Below are 22,939 nucleotides of genomic sequence, written 5' to 3' on the forward strand. Positions count from 1 at the left end.
CAGTTTAGTTTGTTAGGTGGAAACCAGGTTACTAATTCTAATACTTTTCTGTGTTAAGTACAGTCAGGCTGGTGTATGATAGCAGCACTTTCTGCCATCCCACTGTCAAAATCCAACCCATCCTCCTGAGCAACATTTATAATATTAACTATTTATAAACAGATTTGTCAAATAGAGTTTTTAACTGTTTTTTCTAACAGCAAATGTCATATCAGTGTAAAAGGAGCAGTCAGCATAAGTGGTCTTAATGATAATACTATTTTTAATCTGCAGGTCATATATGTACTTCATACCATTAATGGGCAGGTGTACAAGTGTATCTTATAAAAAGTGGCTACTGAGTATAAGTTTTGTCTCAGCTAATTAAATGCCCTATCTCAGTTCATCAGATGTCCTGTCTCAGATCATCATGTACTGGATCTCAGATCATTATATGCCCTGTCTCAGTTCATCAGATGTCCTGTCTCAGATCATCATGTACTGGATCTCAGATCATTATATGCCCTGTCTCAGTCCATCATCATGATGTTGCAGGAGCTGCAGAGGCCTATCCGTCAGAGTCTGGGGTGGAAGAAGGGCGTCCCACTGGTGGCACCATCACCTGTACCACTCTTATCTGAGGAAGATGCCCAGGAGCTAGCCAGGTGTATATGTTTGTTCTTGTGAATCTTAAGCTCTTGGGCCAGTATCTTTATACTTTAACATTATTTGACTAGGGTATATCTGCTTTTATAATCATGAATAATTTTAACGTGGGAAATGTTAACATTTAATTTCTTGTGCCTCTCTTATCTTAACAATGACTTGATTGATTCTTAATATTTCTGTAACTAATCTGAATGTTCACATTCCATCAGTGTCCCCTTTCATGATGACTAGTCTGTGTCTCTGTCAACCTGTCGAAGTCCCACATAATTTTGTATGTCACGATCATGTCCTGTATATGCTGCCAATATTTTTTTGTGCTTCAGATAGGTTAATCATGATGCTCAACATTGTACCCTTTTCATTTTATCATTCTATGAGTTGTTCTTTCCTCATATAGTATATTCTATCCAGTGTCCTCTACCTTATGTTGTTGTTCATTCAGTTGGTAGGCTATACTCCTTTTTCTCCCTATCCCGATATTCAGTTCTTCACATTTACTGGGGTTGTAATCCAGTATAATATCTTTCCTTTATATGGTGTGTGTTATCTTTGCATTGTCTGCACACACTGCTATTCAGGAGTCTATCCTTCCTTGATAAGTCATATTTAGATGCCAGAAATAGCAGGTGCTATAGCTCTAATCTTTGTGGGATTCTACTGGCAATGCGTGCCCATTCAGATGTACTGACTTTCATCCTTGTTGCTTTCTACTACTCACATACATACATGCTAATTTCTTGCCTGTCGCTCAAGCCAGTTCCACTTTTCTATCTTGCTTGATTTCCTTCAGTCTAATTTAAATGTTAGTTTTGTAAGGAATTATTTTCCATTTTTGAACACATCGTAAAATGTCAGTGCTCTCAAGGTGATGCATATTGAGGATACTGGGCTATTGTTTAATAGTTCCTGTTTATTGCTTTTCTTGGTATTACGAACACAGGTTATGAATGGCCTGTGACCTGGTCGTAATGGGTTATGGAGAAATACAAACTCAGTAGATAGACTATAACTTGTATTTCCTTCACCAGATATAATTTGCCAGATATATAGTAGGTTGGTAGACAGCAACCATCCAGGGAGGCACTACCGTCCTACCAAATGAGTGTGGAACATAAGCCTGTAATTGTTTTGCATGATGGTAGGATTGTTGGTGCCTTTTTCTGTCTCATAAACATGCTAGGTTGCAGGTATGTCTTGCTACTTCTACTTACACTTAGGTCACACTACGCATGTATGTACAAGCATATATATATACTAACCCCTCTGGGTTTTCTTCTATTTTCTTCCTACTTCTTGTTATTGTTTATTTCTGCTTATCTCCATGAAGAAGTGGAGCAGAATTCTTCCTCTGTAAGCCTTAGACAGGGATGTGTGATGTCACCATGGTTGTTCAATATATTTATAGATGGAGTTGTAAGAGAAGTGAATGCTTGAGTGTTGACAAGAGGTGTGGGGTTAAAAGATAAAGAATGGTTTGGACATGTAGAGAGGAAGGAAGGAAATAGAATGACTTCTGTTGTGGAGGGAAGGCAGGGTAGGGGTCAGTCTAGGAAAGGTTGGAGGGAGGGGGTAAAGGAGATTTTGTGTGCGAGGGGCTTGGATTTCCAGCAAGTGTGTGTGAGTGTGTTAGATAGGAGTGAATGGAGACAAATGGTTTTTAGGATTTGCCTTGATGTGCTGTTGGAGTGTAAGCAAGATAACATATATGAAGGGATTCAGGCAAACTGGCAGGCCAGACTTGATTCCTGGAGATGGGAAGTACAGTGCTGGCACTCTGAAGGAGGGGTGTTAATGTTGGAGTTTTATAACTGTAATGTAAGCATGCCTCTGGCAAGACAGTGATGGAGTGAATGATGATGAAAGTTTTTCTTTTTCGGGCCACCCTGCCTTGGCGGGAAACAGCTGATGTATTAATAAAAAAATATATATAAAAAATAATACATGTATATACAGACTGAATAGTAAGTGCACCACACAACAGTGACAGAGTGGGAAAAGTAAAAGCCAGAGACAGAGAGCACTGTACTCAACCAGCAGGTAGGCAAGGCTGGCAGATGCTGACCACAAGTGAACCACATTGCCTCAGCATTTGGCAGGCTTGCCCGATTGGTCAATGAACCAAGGCACAGTAGTACCTTGACTTACGAGTCTAATTTGTTCTGTAACTCAGTTTGCTCGTATATCAAATCAGTTTCAATTAATTTTGAAATTAATTGAACTGCCATTAATCTGTTCCAGCCCCCAGAAACACCACCCCAATTTTTTTGTTATGGGTTTTTAAATAAGAGAAATGTATTTATAAATAAGAAATATTGTATGAAAACATAATAAAAGAGAATGTAAAGAAATAAACTGGTCTTATAAAGTGTATATACTTTGGAGATCAGACGACTTGGGCTAACAGAAGATGCTGGCGGAGGTGGAAGGTGGAAAAGATAGGCAGAGGAGATTGGAGGAAAAATTATGGAAATCGAGTTAATGGTATAGAAAAATAGCTTAACTCACTGGCAACACAATGGTACAAGAATCACTGTTCTATGATATTCCTACAAGGAATTATAGTCATTTATATCATGTATAGTGACACCGTGCATAGCACACCTGCTCACAACCTGTAAATATTTAGGATTTTTTTTTTTCTACGAGGGGTAGGAGAAAATACTACTTCAATACATATAATGCTAATATCAACTCTGTGGCTTATTTATCCATCAGAATTTATCTAATATGACATAATAAACACTATAACATACAAACATGATATATACTCTAGAATAAATAAAATAGGCCTTAATATGGCAAGTGTCCAGAACCAGTCCGAGCATATAAAATAATTACTGCTCCTTCCTATAAAGTGGTCTTTGGTCCTGGGTAAGAGAAAACGGAGTTTTTGCACTAGATCACTAGCTTCATAAGGAAAACACTGAAACAAGAGCGATTTTCTCGGAATTTTTTTTTTTTTCCCCGAGATGGGAGGCCGGCCTGCATTCCCAGTGAATATCTCGGAAGTAAGTTGACTTATTTCATGAAGCCCACCATTTATTATCGAAGTAAATACAATAATATTGACAGGAATCATAAAAAAAATGATTGTTCCACAATTGGCTTCTGGAATATTGGAAATATTCCAAATATTTTGGGATCTGTGTGGGAGTAAAGGGCAAGATATTTTGCAAGTGTCAGATAACTAAAGATAACTACACGATTACCTCCAGTGAGAACATCACACTAGCATTGTTTTATGAGTACCAACTAGTGGAGGCATAGCTGAAGCTCGCTCGTAACTTAGATTTTGGCTCGCAACTCAAAGCAAACAATTGACCGAACGATGGCTTGTAACTCGGAAAACTTGTAAGTTAGGCACTCATAAGTCTAGGCACCACTGTACTGACTAAATGACAGGTACCCTAATAATTGTTAAACCCTTAGCACCCAGTTCGCTGGTTGGGAGGCAGCCTATATGGGAGTGTGACATACGCTGAATAAATTGTAACGTACTCTTTGCATGCCACACTTGACTACCGAAATTATGTTGCCTGTCTGCCTGTGTTTCATATCCCTGAAGATAGTGAAAGATGTTAGGTCTACAATGTCTCTCTTTTTTCAGTATTTAAAGCAATATTTAGACCAGGCTTGTTGTTAGTGATGTGGCTAGTTTTTTTCAGGATTTACTCAACTTCTTCACATATTATTTCAGTATGTTTGATAATTATTGTGTGTGCCTGATCTCTCTCCCCTTTTCTGTTGTTTGTGCCAATCACTGTTCGGTTGTGTAGATACTCTGAAGTAATGTTAAAAAAAATCCTTGGTTTTTATCTCTATGAGATAAGATTTGAGTTTCTTGCTATTGTTTTTGTTGATGTTTTCCAGTGTAAGGTGTGCAGCAGTGATAGAGGTGACAGTAAGAAGGTAGTATACTTTAGAGTCGGGCTTAGCTTGTAAATTCAAATATGAAAAAAGTAATGCTTATAAGCATTTACATACAGGCAGGAGAGGCAACTACAATTTGGCGGACATCGTCGTTCAAGAACCCCACCTAGATTTGTGCCTGATTGGGCAGTGTTGGACAAGAAGGTGATCACCTATTGCTGGTACTCATGTACTTGCTTTCACCACCTTGCTGGAAACCAGAAACACCTGTAGTAATGAGTTATAGCATGTTCATGTACTCCTGCATGATGCCTCGCCTTAGCAACTTATCCTATTCTTACTTGTCAGCATATTGCCAATAATTATGAATATAAAAACTTACATTGCAGAACAAGTGTTTAATAACAGTGTATCACTCTGTGTAAATTTCTACACAGAGTGAAACATTATTCAAATAATGGCCTATTCTGCAACTTGTGTCTTTGTAATTGTTGGCAATACACCGCTACATCCAAAAATGATGTTCTAATTAGTGTATGCTGTGTGTTCTGTACTAACCCAGTACCACAACAGTTTTAGATATTATAGAAACTGCACAATTTTATAGGTTGCACACTGGTTTGTCTTGGTCATGGAGTGAAAGTCTTAGGATACCATGAAAGGAAAATAAATAAAAGCAGCCTGGGTCAAGGAATAACTTTTTATTTGCCTCTCTGTGTGGTCATTCCAGTGGCAGATTTTGAGATTTTTTTTTCTGATATTGCATCCTGGCTTGTGACCAAGTTTTCTTGGTGACCATCTGATTAACCAGGCTCTAGTTATAGGTAGGCCCATATAGTCATCACAAGCTGGTTGATCAGGAAATATCTGCAGGATCTTAGTTACTGTAGACCGAAGACTTCCTGCGAAGGTAGAGGTCTTTAAGTGGGAATTAGACAGCACCTGTTAGTGACTGCTACCTCCAAAACAGTTTCTCAAACAGCTCACCCTTGTAATTAAAATCAACATTTCATTGTTGCTAAGACAGTTGGATGGGTGACTTTTGGAGGTGGTAGTAGACAGGTGCTATCTAATTCCCACATGATGCCATGTGTGTCATAAGAGGCAACTAATATGCCAGGAGCAAGGGGCTAATAACACCTTCTCCTGTATAAATCACTAAATTTAAAAAGAGAAACTTTCAGTTTTTGTTTTTGGACCACCCTGCCTTGGTGGGATACGGCCAGTTTGTTGAAAGAAGAAGAATACAGTCTCTCCTCTGTTAATGACAGAGATAGGGACCTAAGACCCCATCGGTAAACGAATTTGCTGCTAAACGAGGAGCATACTATAATGGTAGTGGATTTGTGTCAGCCATCATTGATATTGTTTTAATGTCACCTTTACACCATTTACAACAATTTAGGTATATTTTTAAATGTTTATACAGCAGTGTACTGTATATTGTAATAAACAGAATTGAGGAAATCAGCTCTAATATGTACATTATTTCTTGACAGTGCCTCTCCCACTCTATCATTTGATCTCCTTTTGCACTCTCTCACCATTCTCTTCACCTTTCTTTTACTCTTCATATACTCTGTCCTTATATAACTTCGGCTTTGTATATGTACGATATTGTTTTTAATTTTAGGTACATGTATTAGAATAATGTATGTTTTTTCTATTTTTCAATATTTCCTCAAAGTTTAAAATAAATGTAACTTCTTTCTTTCAACACACCGGCCGTATTCCACCAAGGCAGGGTGGCCCAAAAAGAAAAACGAAAGTTTCTCTTAAATTTAGTAATTTATACAGGAGAAGGGGTTACTAGCCCCTTGCTCCCGGCATTTTAGTCGCCTCTTACAACACGCATGGCTTATGGAGGAAGAATTCTGTTCCACTTCCCCATGGAGATAAGAGGAAATAAACAAGAACAAGAACTAGAAAGAAAATAGAATACCTAGAGGGGTGTGTATATATATGCTTGTACATGTATGTGTAGTGTGACCTAAGTGCAAGTAGAAGTAACAAGACATACCTGAAATCTTGCATGTTTATGAGACAGACAAAAGACACCAGCAATCCTACCATCATGTAAAACAATTACAGGTTTTCGTTGTACACTCACTTGGCAGGACGGTAGTACCTCCCTGGGCGGTTGCTGTTTACCAACCTACTACCTAGGAAATGTAACTTTTATTTTTATTATTATTATTTTATTATCACACCGGCCGATTCCCACCAAGGCAGGGTGGCCCGAAAAAGAAAAACTTTCACCATCATTCACTCCATCACTGTCTTGCCAGAAGGGTGCTTTACACTACAGTTTTTAAACTGCAACATTAACACCCCTCCTTCAGAGTGCAGGCACTGTACTTCCCATCTCCAGGACTCAAGTCCGGCCTGCCGGTTTCCCTGAATCCCTTCATAAATGTTACTTTGCTCACACTCCAACAGCACGTCAAGTATTAAAAACCATTTGTCTCCATTCACTCCTATCAAACACGCTCACGCATGCCTGCTGGAAGTCCAAGCCCCTCGCACACAAAACCTCCTTTACCCCCTCCCTCCAACCCTTCCTAGGCCGACCCCTACCCCGCCTTCCTTCCACTACAGACTGATACACTCTTGAAGTCATTCTGTTTCGCTCCATTCTCTCTACATGTCCGAACCACCTCAACAACCCTTCCTCAGCCCTCTGGACAACAGTTTTGGTAATCCCGCACCTCCTCCTAACTTCCAAACTACGAATTCTCTGCATTATATTCACACCACACATTGCCCTCAGACATGACATCTCCACTGCCTCCAGCCTTCTCCTCGCTGCAACATTCATCACCCACGCTTCACACCCATATAAGAGCGTTGGTAAAACTATACTCTCATACATTCCCCTCTTTGCCTCCAAGGACAAAGTTCTTTGTCTCCACAGACTCCTAAGTGCACCACTCACTCTTTTTCCCTCATCAATTCTATGATTCACCTCATCTTTCATAGACCCATCCGCTGACACGTCCACTCCCAAATATCTGAATACGTTCACCTCCTCCATACTCTCTCCCTCCAATCTGATATTCAATCTTTCATCACCTAATCTTTTTGTTATCCTCATAACCTTACTCTTTCCTGTATTCACCTTTAATTTTCTTCTTTTGCACACCCTACCAAATTCATCCACCAATCTCTGCAACTTCTCTTCAGAATCTCCCAAGAGCACAGTGTCATCAGCAAAGAGCAGCTGTGACAACTCCCACTTTGTGTGTGATTCTTTATCTTTTAACTCCACGCCTCTTGCCAAGACCCTCGCATTTACTTCTCTTACAACCCCATCTATAAATATATTAAACAACCACGGTGACATCACACATCCTTGTCTAAGGCCTACTTTTACTGGGAAAAAATTTCCCTCTTTCCTACATACTCTAACTTGAGCCTCACTATCCTCGTAAAAACTCTTCACTGCTTTCAGTAACCTACCTCCTACACCATACACTTGCAACATCTGCCACATTGCCCCCCTATCCACCCTGTCATACGCCTTTTCCAAATCCATAAATGCCACAAAGACCTCTTTAGCCTTATCTAAATACTGTTCACTTATATGTTTCACTGTAAACACCTGGTCCACACACCCCCTACCTTTCCTAAAGCCTCCTTGTTCATCTGCTATCCTATTCTCCGTCTTACTCTTAATTCTTTCAATTATAACTCTACCATACACTTTACCAGGTACACTCAACAGACTTATCCCCCTATAATTTTTGCACTCTCTTTTATCCCCTTTGCCTTTATACAAAGGAACTATGCATGCTCTCTGCCAATCCCTAGGTACCTTACCTTCTTCCATACATTTATTAAATAATTGCACCAACCACTCCAAAACTATATCCCCACCTGCTTTTAACATTTCTATCTTTATCCCATCAATCCCGGCTGCCTTACCCCCTTTCATTTTACCTACTGCCTCACGAACTTCCCCCACACTCACAACTGGCTCTTCCTCACTCCTACAAGATGTTATTCCTCCTTGCCCTATACACGAAATCACAGCTTCCCTATCTTCATCAACATTTAACAATTCCTCAAAATATTCCTTCCATCTTCCCAATACCTCTAACTCTCCATTTAATAACTCTCCTCTCCTATTTTTAACTGACAAATCCATTTGTTCTCTAGGCTTTCTTAACTTGTTAATCTCACTCCAAAACTTTTTCTTATTTTCAACAAAATTTGTTGATAACATCTCACCCACTCTCTCATTTGCTCTCTTTTTACATTGCTTCACCACTCTCTTAACTTCTCTCTTTTTCTCCATATACTCTTCCCTCCTTGCATCACTTCTACTTTGTAAAAACTTCTCATATGCTAACTTTTTCTCCCTTACTACTCTCTTTACATCATCATTCCACCAATCGCTCCTCTTCCCTCCTGCACCCACTTTCCTGTAACCACAAACTTCTGCTGAACACTCTAACACTACATTTTTAAACCTACCCCATACCTCTTCGACCCCATTGCCTATGCTCTCATTAGCCCATCTATCCTCCAATAGCTGTTTATATCTTACCCTAACTGCCTCCTCTTTTAGTTTATAAACCTTCACCTCTCTCTTCCCTGATGCTTCTATTCTCCTTGTATCCCATCTACCTTTTACTCTCAGTGTAGCTACAACTAGAAAGTGATCTGATATATCTGTGGCCCCTCTATAAACATGTACATCCTGAAGTCTACTCAACAGTCTTTTATCTACCAATACATAATCCAACAAACTACTGTCATTTCGCCCTACATCATATCGTGTATACTTATTTATCCTCTTTTTCTTAAAATATGTATTACCTATAACTAAACCCCTTTCTATACAAAGTTCAATCAAAGGGCTCCCATTATCATTTACACCTGGCACCCCAAACTTACCTACCACACCCTCTCTAAAAGTTTCTCCTACTTTAGCATTCAAGTCCCCTACCACAATTACTCTCTCACTTGGTTCAAAGGCTCCTATACATTCACTTAACATCTCCCAAAATCTCTCTCTCTCCTCTGCATTCCTCTCTTCTCCAGGTGCATACACGCTTATTATGACCCACTTCTCGCATCCAACCTTTACTTTAATCCACATAATTCTTGAATTTACACATTCATATTCTCTTTTCTCCTTCCATAACTGATCATTTAACATTACTGCTACCCCTTCCTTTGCTCTAACTCTCTCAGATACTCCAGATTTAATCCCATTTATTTCCCCCCACTGAAACTCTCCTACCCCCTTCAGCTTTGTTTCGCTTAGGGCCAGGACATCCAACTTCTTTTCATTCATAACATCAGCAATCATCTGTTTCTTGTCATCCGCACTACATCCACGCACATTTAAGCAACCCAGTTTTATAAAGTTTTTCTTCTTCTCTTTTTTAGTAATTGTATACAGGAGAAGGGGTTACTAGCCCATTGCTCCCGGCATTTTAGTCGCCTCATACGACACGCATGGCTTACGGAGGAAAGATTCTTTTCCACTTCCCCATGGACAATAGAAGAAATAAAAAAGAACAAGAGCTATTTAGAAAAAGGAGAAAAACCTAGATGTATGTATATATATATATGCATGTGCGTGTCTGTGAAGTGTGACCAAAGTGTAAGTAGGAGTAGCAAGATATCCCTGTTATCTTAGCGTGTTTATGAGACAGAAAAAGAAACCAGCAATCCTACCATCATGCAAAACAGTTACAGGTTTTTGTTTCACAGTCATCTGGCAGGACGGTAGTACTTCCCTGGGTGGTTGCTGTCTACCAACCTACTACCTAAATGTAACTATATTCAGTTTAATAATGGAGAGAGGGTGTTTAAGTTCTGAACTCTAATTTTTTATTTTCAGTTTCAAGCAATTACAATAATTTACTTTTTTTAGCTTTCATATATTTTTTAAAGTGTTAAACAGTATTATGAGAGTGTTGGATATTTTGGTTTCAAGTTTTATATGACTTGAAGTTATTAAGACTTATTTTTGCAATTATTTCTCATTATATCTTCATCCGATTACTAAATCTGTAGGTAAATTCAATATTTTTTTATTTTAAGCCTTACAGGGTGTCTATAATGAGTAATGATATTGGCATCTCAGAGAAATTAAGTTATTTAATATTTAACCTTCCTGGGGTAAGTAATACCTATTGAGCAATAAACATTCTCTTAAATATTGAACATAGTTATCATAATTTTAAAAATAAGCAATACTGAAAAAATATCAAAATCAGTATTTGATTAAAATTGAATATCATCAAAAATTTTGATATCACCCCATCCCTAGTCTCTGTTATATGGTATACATTATTCTTGGTTATGTACAAGTAAATTACAGTCGTAATAACCCTTGTGAGGTAGATAGGCTTTAATCCTAACACACACACATTACCATTTTTTGTAAGCTTTTCCAAGTTCTTGATTGGTTATGGAGTAACTTATGTTGAACAGGTACTGCGGTTCAAAGCTTACTTCACTGAGCATGTGGAAGGTGGATCCCAGGTGTACTGTGTACGACCTGTCATCATATATTATTATCTGCTTGATGATGCCTTGGCTGTTACTGAACCCAAGACTCCGGTGAGTTTTATGCACCTGTCTTACTTTATTTTGATATCTTTGTTATGCACCATATACTGATTATATGGGCAATAATTACCCCATACTCTTCCTGTGGATGGTATTCACCCTATACCCATCTTGTAAGGATAGTCATCCCATTCCCATTATTCTGTGGGCATTAGTCATCTCATACCAATCCTGTGGGATTACAAAGGTACATAATAGGTCAAGGGACTGAGCCCCCAGCATTTGTATTTATTTAGCTGATATTATTATTAAAATGATCATGATTATTATATTCGTAGCCAAATGCAAAACCCATAGGAGTCATACAGTGCCCAGGGAAGAGGAAATGGGAGGGTAGCTCCATTCCTTGATGCTGGTAAAGGCCTCTTGATCCAATGAATTGAACCTATCCTCCCTTTCCTTGGATCATGTTTGACTGCATTCCATTTCCCAGGTGCTGTGTGACTGCTACAGGTTTAGCACTTCCTCCTATAATACGTATAACAATAATTCATAAATAGGTATTTTACACAGAATATAAACACCGAGAGGTGTGTGTGTATGTATGTATGTGTGTGCAATATATACCCTGAGGTATATATATCTTAATCTATAATATATGTCAAACCTATTATTTTAATAATGCGCTGTGATTGGTCAACTCATGTCATACCGTGGATCAATCATATTCTACCAAGCACTGCAGCAAGTATGATTTAAAATTATGATAATTTGTTTCTGTACAGTATAACATCATTTCTGCTATTTATGTGAATACTGTAACTAAAATTTCAAATATGTAAGAAAATACCTCAGTTTGAGCATTGCAGAGCAGTGTTTATAATGCACATCCATTATATTTTTACATATATAAGTTAATTTTTTTTACATTAGTAAATGTCCACCAGCCCATGAAAATTTTCTTTGCAGAACTCCGGCTTAGACCAGGGACAACTACTGAGCCGTCAGCGTGTACCTCACCCTGATGGTGGCTTCTGGCACTGGACGTACCTCAACCTTAACATGACTCTAACACTCTATGGCAGACACTACGTCATCTACGACTGTGACCCCTTCACTAAGGTGGGTGTAATACATTCAACACTTTCACTATGGTGGGTGAAATGTACTGATATGGCTCACTCACCCTTCTTCACTCAGTGCCCTGTCCTTGCTCACTAGCTTGCACACTTCCATGTGTATGAATGAAGCACTGGGTGAGGGAGCTTATGTACATTATGTAGGCCTCCCCCATAAAACAATGAACTCTCCCCGAGACTCATTATGAGGAGGGAAAACAGCATAGCATGTGCTACAGTTTTTCCTGTATGTACTTCACAGTGTTGACTTATTTTTTTTCCAGCATGTTCCTCAGAAATAAGTTGTAATTTTACTACCTTATTATAGTAAAAACATGTTAACCATGCGTTATCTGACTGTCTGCTGCATATTTGTATACAGGAGGGCTTTGCTTTACAGCACTTAAATACAGTGGTCCCTCGCTTTTCGTAGTTCTCAGCAATCGTAAATTTCGCCAACCATAGGGGTATTTTCGTATAAACATGGACTCGCTTTTCATAGGTTGACTCGCGAATAGTAGTTCGTCCGGGACACGTATGCACGGTGTGAGCCGGGGCGGCCTCCCTACCCAGCCAGTCTGGCAATGTTTACCAGTGAGTGAAGGTCCCCTCAAGTGCTCCTACGAAATATTTCATAATATTCCACTCATTTTAGTGCTTGCAAGTACTAAATAAGCTACCATGGCTCCAAAGAAAGCTCCTAGTGCCAAGCCTGTGGTAAAGGTGAGAAATATGTACAGTGACAAAGTCTTGGGCCATTTTAGGGAAGTGTTAAAGAAACGCCAGAAACAGAGCTCTCTCCACAGTTACTTTGCGAGACAGGACTAGAGTGACTCTCAAGGTGGTCCAAGTGGCATTAAGAAACAGAGAAGAGAAGCAACCCCAGAGAAGCAATTGGTACCTGAGGTGTTGCTGGAAGGGGATTCCCCTTCCAAACTGTAACCAATTCAATCTCTCTCCTCCAGTCTCCCATACACTAAGAAGAATCTCCAATAAAGGTAAGTGTTACTCTGTTAATGTTTCATTCATCATTTCCCATTGTATTGTTTATGTACTACATGTATATTTCATGTAAAAAATTTTTTTGTTTTAATACTTCTGGGTGTCAGGAACGGATTAATTGTATTTTACATTATTTCTTATGGGGAAAATTGATTTGCAAATCGTAAATTTCGTTTATAGTAACGGCTCCAGGAACGGATTAATTACGAAAAACGAGGGACCACTGTATATGGCATTTCACTAATCCAGCTGTTTTCAGTTATACCCATTCATGTATTCAGACTTCCTACAATAAATATATTCACTACTTACTATAAGCTAAGAATGAAAATATTTTATGGTAAGTAATGTTTTCTCCATGGGGAAGTGGTCCATAGTTCTTCCTCCATAAGCCATTCAAGTCGTAAGAGACGACTAAAATGCTGAGAGCAAGGGGCTAGTAACCTCTTCTCTTGTATACACTACTGAAGTTAAAAAGAGAAACTTTTTTTTTTGAGGGGGGGGAGGGGCCACCCAGCTTCAGTGGGATATGGCCAGTTTGTTAAAAGAAGAAGCAATGTTTGCTCACTTAATATATGATAGTGTAAAGATGTTATCAGGCTTTTAGTATATGCATTTGAAAGTGAAAAAAGTCTATGTTTTGCTTTACAGCAGTAGCCCAGAACCTGACCTGCAGTATAAGCAGGTCCCTCCTGTATATAATATCCCAGGAACAGATCCAGAGGGAAGAAGTTTAAGATAAGTAGTGTACTCTGTTTATCTTCTAATTTTTGGTATTTATGTATATAGTATTTGAAAAGATCAGAATAAATTAATCTAGACTTAGTATAATCTGATATCAGACTTTCCATTTTACTAATGCAGTCACATTTATCTAAGATCGCTACCCTGGGATATTATATGGTTTACATAGACTTCATAAATTACATGTACCATTGAGACCCATTTTATCACCATCGGTACTTTCAGCTACAACTTAAGCTAAATTTTTTGTTTCCCTGCTGCAGCTTCTTACAGTTAACTCATGTACTCTACAGAAAGCTTTCTCATTTGTTCAAGAAATTAGGAGCTTAAACTTGGGATTTCCTCTTATTTTGGCAAGATTGGTATATAATCTTTATTTACTAAAATACTAATATAATATAATATACTAATATAAGCAACTATTAAGCTGGGTTTGATGTAGTTACTATGTAAATACCAGTAGTCAGTCCTACCGTCTGGCTACGACTCTTCCTTCCTTCCTGGGAGTGAAGCTTGGGTTGTGAATGCAGCAGCAAGGAGACGGTTGGAGGCAATGGAGATGTCCTGTCTAAGGGCAATGTGTGGTCTAAATATTATGCAGAAAATTCGGAGTGTGGAAATTAGGAGAAGGTGTGGAGTTAATAAAAGTATTAGTGCGAGGGCTGAAAAGGGGTTGTTGAGGTGGTTTGGTCATTTAGAGAGAATGGATCAAAGTAGAATGACATGCAGAGCATTTAAATCGGTAGGAGAAGGAAGACGGGGTAGGGGTTGTCCTCGAAAAGGTTGGAAGGAAGGGGTAAGAGAGGTTTTATGGGTGAAAGGCTTGGACTTCCAGCAGGCGTGCATGAGCGTGTTCGATAGGAGTGAATGGAGACGAATGGTATTTGGGACCTGACGATCTGTTGGAGTGTGAGCAGGGTAATATTTAGTGGAGGGATTCAGGGAAACCGGTTATTTTTATATAGCCGGACTTGAGTCCTGGAAATGGGAAGTACAATGCCTGCACTGTAAAGGAGGGGTTTTGGGATATTAGCAGTTTGGAGGGATATGTTGTGTATCTTTATACGTACAGTATATGCTTCTAAACTGTTGTGTTCTGAGCACCACTGCAAAAACAGTGATTATGTGTGAGTGAGGTGAAAGTGTTGAATGATGATGAAAGTATTTTCTTTTTGGGGATTTTCTTTCTTTTTTGGGTCACCCTGCCTCGGTGGGAGACGGCCGACTTGTTGAAAAAAAAAGAAAAAAGCTATTGGCAGAAAGGTGGGCTGGTACAAGTATGAGTAGTGGGGGGGGTTGAAGAGGGTTGGAATAGTTTTAAAAATGCAGTATCAGAATGTGGGGCATAAGCTTGTGGTTATAGGAAGGTGGGTGCAGGAGGAAAGAGGAGTGATTGGTGGAATGATGAAGTAAAGGGTGTGATAAAAGAGAAAAAGTTGGCTTATGAAATGTTTTTACAAAGCAGAAGTGTTATAAGAAGAGTAGAGTATATGGAGAGCAAAAGAAAGGTGAAGAGAGTGGTGAGAGAGTGCAAAAGGAGAGTAGATGATAGAGTGGGAGAGGCACTGTCAAGGAATTTTAATGAAAATAAGAAAAAAATTTGGAGTGAGTTAAACAAGTTAAGAAAGCCTAGAAAACGAATGGATTTGTCAGTAGGGGAGTAGTAGATGGGGAGATGGAGGTTTTGGGTAGATGGCGAGAATATTTTGAGGAACTTTTAAATGTCGACGAAGAAAGGGAAGCGGTAATTTCATGCACTGGCCAGGGAGGTATACCATCTTTTAGGAGTGAAGAAGAACAGGATGTGAGTGTGGGGGAGGTGCATGAGGCATTACGTAGAATGAAAGGGGGTAAAGCAGCTGGAACTGACTGGATCACGACAGAAATGTTAAAAGCAGGGGGGATATAGTGTTGGAGTGGTTGGTACTTTTGTTTAATAAATGTATGAAAGAGGGGAAGGTACCTAGGGATTGGCAGAGAGCATGTATAGTCCCTTTATATAAAGGGAAAGGGGACAAAAGAGATTGTAAAAATTATAGAGGAATAAGTTTACTGAGTATACCATGAAAAGTGTACGGTAGGGTTATAATTGAAAGAATTAGAGGTAAGACAGAATGTAGGATTGCGGATGAGCAAGGAGGTTTCAGAATGGGTAGGGGATGTGTAGATCAAGTGTTTACATTGAAGCATATATGTGAACAGTATTTAGATAAAGGTAGGGAAGTTTTTATTGCATTTATGGATTTAGAAACAGCATATGATAGAGTGGATAGAGGAGCAATGTGGCAGATGTTGCAAGTATATGGAATAGGTGGTAAGTTACTAAATGCTGTAAAGAGTTTTTATGAGGATAGTGAGGCTCAGGTTACGGTGTGTAGAAGAGAGGGAGACTACTTCCCAGTAAAAGTAGGTCTTAGACAGGGATGTGTAATGTCACCATGGTTGTTTAATATATTTATAGATGGGGTTGTAAAAGAAGTAAATGCTAGGGTGTTCGGGAGAGGGGTGGGATTAAATTATGGGGAATCAAATTCAAAATGGGAATTGACACAGTTACTTTTTGCTGATGATACTGTGCTTATGGGAGATTCTAAAGAAAAATTGCAAAGGTTAGTGGATGAGTTTGGGAATGTGTGTAAAGGTAGAAAGTTGAAAGTGAACATAGAAAAGAGTAAGGTGATGAGGGTATCAAATGATTTAGATAAAGAAAAATTGGATATCAAATTGGGGAGGAGGAGTATGGAAGAAGTGAATGTTTTCAGATACTTGGGAGTTGACGTGTCGTCAGATGGATTTATGAAGGATGAGGTTAATCATAGAATTGATGAGGGAAAAAAGGTGAGTGGTGCATTGAGGTATATGTGGAGTCAAAAAACGTTATCTATGGAGGCAAAGAAGGGAATGTATGAAAGTATAGTAGTACCAACACTCTTATATGGGTGTGAAGCTTGGGTGGTAAATGCAGCAGTGAGGAGACGGTTGGAGGCAGTGGAGATGTCCTGTCTAAGGGCAATGTGTGGTGTAAATATTATGCAGAAAATTCGGAGTGTGGAAATTAGGAAAAGGTGTGGAGTTAATAAAAGTATTAGTCATAGGGCAGAAGAGGGGTTGTTGAGGTGGTTTGGTCATTTAGAGAGAATGGATCAAAGTAGAATGACATGGAAAGCATAAAAATCTATAGGGAAAGGAAGGCGAGGTAGGGGTCGTCCTCGAAAGGGTTGGAGAGAGGGGGTAAAGGAGGTTTTGTGGGCGAGGGGCTTGGACTAATAGCAAGCGTGCATGAGCGTGTTAGATAGGAGTGAATGGAGACAAATGGTACTTGGGACCTGACGATCTGTTGGAGTGTGAGCAGGGTAATATTTAGTGAAGGGATTCAGGGAAACCGGTTATTTTCATATAGTCGGACTTGAGTCCTGGAAATGGGAAGTACAATGCCTGCACTTTAAAGGAGGGGTTTGGGATATTGGCAGTTTGGAGGGATATGTTGTGTATCTTTATACGTATATGCTTCTAAACTGTTGTATTCTGAGCACCTCTGCAAAAACAGTGATAATGTGTGAGTGAGGTGAAAGTGTTGAATGATGATGAAGCATTTTCTTTTTGGGGATTTTCTTTCATTTTTGGGTCACCCTGCCTCGGTGGGAGACGGCCGACTTGTTGAAAAAAAAAATATTCAAAATGGATGTAAACTCACATTTATCTCTTATTTGTGTTAGTTGTGAATGAATCCATTTGTTAATGTGTATGGTACCAACAGGAGTATCTGTTGAGTGAGGGAACAGAGTTGAACCCTCCTCAAGAACTACCTTCAGACCCATATAGTGAACTGAGAAAGTCTCGTGCTGATTCCCCATCCAGGAGGTCAGACCTGAGGCCACGCTCTGCGCCCTCAGCACCACCAAGACTTAAGGGACTTGTGCTCAAGTAAGTTGTTAAATGTACTCAGGTGTAAAACGTTCACATAAAATTTACGTTATATTGGGTCACCTGAAGGTTTCTTCTCAAGGAAAGAATTGGAGATATCATCACCTTCAGATAAAACCCAATTACATCTGCCCATCCCATTCCCCAGGTTCTGCATGATCTTATGGGCTGAGCATCTTCCTGTGAATATAACAACTATGTGTTTGAATTGCAGCACAGTCTGAAAAAGGTATCCCAAAAGCTCAGCCCTTTCTACTTTAATGCAAGCAAAAGAAATAGTGCTGAGTGTAGCATAAGCTTCTAATTCAATTATGTATCAGCAATGAAGATCTGAAGCCAATCAGAAGAGACATTCACAAGGTATTGTATGGAAATTAATATCCCAATTTCTTCATAAAAAGGGGAAGAAGTGGCACCTACACAGCCCAAAATCAATTCAAACCTTTCACTAAGATAAATCAGCTTTAAAAATTTAAAGCCAATCAAAAGAGGCATTTTCTAGTTATCTCAGAGTCCAGTATCCCAAAATACACCATTACTTAAAATTTGAATCTGCTCAGAAGTTATATTTTCTCAAGTTATTGGTGTTGAAGGTTTGAAGATGGGTGGATAAAGCTTTCACGATTTTTCACGTGAAAACTGGTATTTCAGTTTTTCTAATTACTTCAACAAAATTGGCACCTACACAGACCAAAATCAATCCAAACCTTTTCCTATATAAAATACACTAGCATTGAAGATTTTATCAAAGCATTTTCTAATTATTGCAGCAAATCAATTTGCTTAATAAAATTAAAAGAATTACAATGTGCATAACCAAAAATCACTGCAGTACAAAGCTTCCTCTGAGAAAAACACACCAGTGCTAAAAGATTGAAGCAGACCAGATAATGTATTCTCCAGTTATTGCACAAATTCCAACAATTCCAAGCTGATTAACTGTTATTAAACTGCCAAAATGCCACTTAAACAGCTTTAACTAAAAAAGTATCATTTGTTTAATTGTCAGCCATTTAATATTAAAGACGTACAGAAGAGGCTTACTCAAGTTATTGGACGGAAAAAATGCTCTTCCATTATAAAAATAAACTTTACAGATTGGCACCAGCACACTCCAATAACAATTTCAACCAGCTTTTAACCCTTTGACTGTCGCGGCCGTATATATACGTCTTACGAGGTACCGTGTTTGACGTATATATACTCATAAATTCTAGTGGCTTCAAATCAAGCAGGAGAAAGCTGGTAGGCCCACGTGTGAGAGAATGGGTCTGTGTGGTCAGTGTGCACCATATAAAAAAAATCCTGGAGCACACAGTGCATAATGAGAAAAAAAAAAACTCCGACCGTTTTTTTTAAATAAAATGCCGACTTTGTGGTCTATCTTCGTATAGTATTTATGGTTGTATTCTCGTTTTCTTGGTCTCATTTGATAGAATGGAAAACATATTATAGAAATAGAGGTGATATTGATTGATTTTACTATAAAAAGAACCTAGAAATGGAGCTCAAAGTAGAGGAAATGTTTGATTTTTGCCAATGTTCAAAAGTAAACAAATGATGCCAATTTCCAATAAATGTCCAACTAGCCATTCTAATATGCAGTCATGAATGGGTTGATGTTATTTATACAATTATTACAGTATTGCAGTAGTCTGCATAATAGTAAGTCTTTTATTTTTTGTTTGAATAAAAATTCAAAATAGAAAGCAAGAGTAATATCAGAGGGGCCTGGAGACATGACTGATGAGCAAAGAAAATGTTATTTTAGAGCCAGGAATGTCTGCATTGTTCATTCTGGACCTTATTTTGAAATTGTCATATTTTTTAGTTTTCGTGAAATTGGCCAAATTGCAAATTTCTGACCACATTATTAGGTAGTTGAAATCGGTAAATGGGCAGTTTCTTGTACTCAATCGATAGAAAAAATGGAGTTCTAAAGAAATAGCTATGAGTTTGGGCAACTGGAACAATGGAATTAGCCGAAAATAGGGCTAAAAGTGGGCGAAATCGCCGATTTGTAAACAGCGCCGAGGTCGCTAACTTTGCGAGAGCATAATTCCGTCAGTTTTCCATCAAATTTCGTTTTTTTTGGTGTGATTACAATCGGGAAAAGATTCTCTATCATTTCATAAGAAAAAATAATTTTTTTTTTTTTTTAAATTTTGCGACACCAGGAGACACCTCAGGATTGGGGGTTGCGACAGTCAAAGGGTTAAGTACACCAGTGTTGAACATGTGAAGCCAGTCAGAAGAGGCTTTACCAAGTTACTGCATGGAAACCAAAGACCAGATGGCACCTGCACATGCTAATAGATTCATGAATCTTCTAGTTATAGTTTATGAGCATTGAAAATTTGAAGCTAATTAGATGAGTCATTCTAAAGTTACAAACAAAAATCCTAGAGGAAGAAAAAAATCAAATACATAAAGGTACACCTTTAAGGATACCTAATTATGGAGGAATGTAACGTGGTTTTAACACTTACTGTTGGAGTGTGGACTTGTTAGCCAGACTCCTGGAGGTGGGAAGTACAATGCCTGTGTGCCTCTGGCAAGACAGTGATTGTGTGAATGATGGTGAAAGTGTTTCTTTTTTGGGTCATCCTACCTCGGTGGGAGATGGTCAGTGTATTAAAAAAAAAAAATGTAAGAAATGTGCACTTTGACCTACTTTTGTTACTCTAGTTTATCTTCTTGGGAAATGAAGTTGTAGTTGTCATCATTATTATGATCATTGTCATTATCTTATCACTTTCTTCATAATTATGGAATTTTAGGGAGGGAAGGGAAAGCCAGGTGTGTTGCATAAGACACTGATGATATTTTTTTTAAAGGTTTGATGTGATGGTGGAAGAGGTGGAAGGTGGGCAGCTTGGAGCCACTCCAGCAGTGCTACTGTATCGCCCTGCTGATCTCACTGTAGAGCTCAGACAGCCATCATATCATGACTACATGGAGATTAAGAGATTCAGTCCAATAATACTCAGAGCCATCAGGGTACCTCTTAGAGGCACTAGGAAAGGTAAGTCAAACTTTAAACACAACTTTTGCTACTGGAAACTATCTTGTATATTGATATATACTCATAAATATTCCAATTTATATAGCTCAAAATGCAATGTCTTGGAAAAAAAATACAATATATATTCAATATGAGGCTCAGGTTAGGGTGTGTAGAAGAGAGGGAGAATACTTCCCGGTAAAAATAGGTCTTAGACAGGGATGTGTAATGTCACCATGGTTGTTTAATATATTTATAGATGGGGTTGTAAAAGAAGTAAATGCTAGGGTGTTCGGGAGAGGGGTGGGATTAAATTATGGGGAATCAAATTCAAAATGGGAATTGACACAGTTACTTTTTGCTGATGATACTGTGCTTATGGGAGATTCTAAAGAAAAATTGCAAAGGTTAGTGGATGAGTTTGAGAATGTGTGTAAAGGTAGAAAGTTGAAAGTGAACATAGAAAAGAGTAAGGTGATGAGGGTATCAAATGATTTAGATAAAGAAAAATTGGATATCAAATTGGGGAGGAGTATGGAAGAAGTGAATGTTTTCAGATACTTGGGAGTTGACGTGTCGGCGGATGGATTTATGAAGGATGAGGTTAATCATAGAATTGATGAGGGAAAAAAGGTGAGTGGTGCGTTGAGGTATATGTGGAGTCAAAAAACGTTATCTATGGAGGCAAAGAAGGGAATGTATGAAAGTATAGTAGTACCAACACTTATATGGATGTGAAGCTTGGGTGGTAAATGCAGCAGCGAGGAGACGGTTGGAGGCAGTGGAGATGTCCTGTCTAAGGGCAATGTGTGGTGTAAATATTATGCAGAAAATTCGGAGTGTGGAAATTAGGAGAAGATGTGGAGTTAATAAAAGCATTAGTCAGAGGGCAGAAGAGGGGTTGTTGAGGTGGTTTGGTCATTTAGAGAGAATGGATCAAAGTAGAATGACATGGAAAGCATATAAATATATAGGGGAAGGAAGGAGGGGTAGGGGTCGTCCTCGAAAGGGTTGGAAAGAGGGGGTAAAAGAGGTTTTGTGGGCTAGGGGCTTGGACTTCCAGCAAGCGTGCATGAGCATGTTAGATAGGAGTGAATGGAGGCGAATGATACTTGGGACCTGACGATCTGTTGGAGTGTTTATAGAGGGGCCACAGATATATCAGATCACTTTCTAGTTGTAGCTACACTGAGAATAAAAGGTAGATGGGATACAAGGAGAATAGAAGCATCAGGGAAGAGAGAGGTGAAGGTTTATAAACTAAAAGAGGAGGCAGTTAGGGTAAGATATAAACAGCTATTGGAGGATAGATGGGCTAATGAGAGCATAGGCAATGGGGTCGAAGAGGTATGGGGTAGGTTTAAAAATGTAGTGTTAGAGTGTTCAGCAGAAGTTTGTGGTTACAGGAAAGTGGGTGCGGGAGGGAAGAGGAGCGATTGGTGGAATGATGATGTAAAGAGAGTAGTAAGGGAGAAAAAGTTAGCATATGAGAAGTTTTTACAAAGTAGAAGTGATGCAAGGAGGGAATAGTATATGGAGAAAAAGAGAGAGGTTAAGAGAGTGGTGAAGCAATGTAAAAAGAGAGCAAATGAGAGAGTGGGTGAGATGTTATCAACAAATTTTGTTGAAAATAGGAAAAAGTTTTGGAGTGAGATTAACAAGTTAAGAAAGCCTAGAGAACAAATGGATTTGTCAGTTAAAAATAGGAGAGGAGAGTTATTAAATGGAGAGTTAGAGGTATTGGGAAGATGGAGGGAATATTTTGAGGAATTGTTAAATGTTGATGAAGATAGGGAAGCTGTGATTTCGTGTATAGAGCCAGTTGTGAGTGTGGGGGAAGTTCGTGAGGCAGTAGGTAAAATGAAAGGGGGTAAGGCAGCCGGGATTGATGGGATAAAGATAGAAATGTTAAAAGCAGATGGGGATATAGTTTTGGAGTGGTTGGTGCAATTATTTAATAAATGTATGGAAGAGGGTAAGGTACCTAGGGATTGGCAGAGAGCATGCATAGTTCCTTTGTATAAAGGCAAAGGGGATAAAAGAGAGTGCAAAAATTATAGGGGGATAAGTCTGCTGAGTATACCTGGTAAAGTGTATGGTA

At 38.8% G+C, this 22,939-nt stretch overlaps 1 protein-coding gene across 6 annotated transcripts in view; it reads left to right on the plus strand.

The window, feature by feature from the left end:
- Positions 1–22,939, plus strand: part of LOC128695561 (EF-hand domain-containing protein 1-like) — a 101,554-nt gene that overhangs the window by 35,755 nt on the left and 42,860 nt on the right. For all 6 annotated transcript variants that reach the window (XM_070093175.1, XM_070093178.1, XM_070093179.1 and 3 more), the window contains exons 3-8: positions 535–644; positions 4,635–4,722; positions 10,969–11,097; positions 12,016–12,168; positions 17,668–17,834; positions 20,672–20,859. In XM_070093175.1, coding sequence (XP_069949276.1) covers positions 535–644; positions 4,635–4,722; positions 10,969–11,097; positions 12,016–12,168; positions 17,668–17,834; positions 20,672–20,859 — 835 coding nt within the window. The remainder of the gene's footprint in view (positions 1–534; positions 645–4,634; positions 4,723–10,968; positions 11,098–12,015; positions 12,169–17,667; positions 17,835–20,671; positions 20,860–22,939) is intronic.

Source organism: Cherax quadricarinatus, chromosome 42 (genome assembly GCF_038502225.1).
Source record: "Cherax quadricarinatus isolate ZL_2023a chromosome 42, ASM3850222v1, whole genome shotgun sequence".
NCBI classification, from domain to species: Eukaryota; Metazoa; Arthropoda; class Malacostraca; order Decapoda; family Parastacidae; genus Cherax; species Cherax quadricarinatus.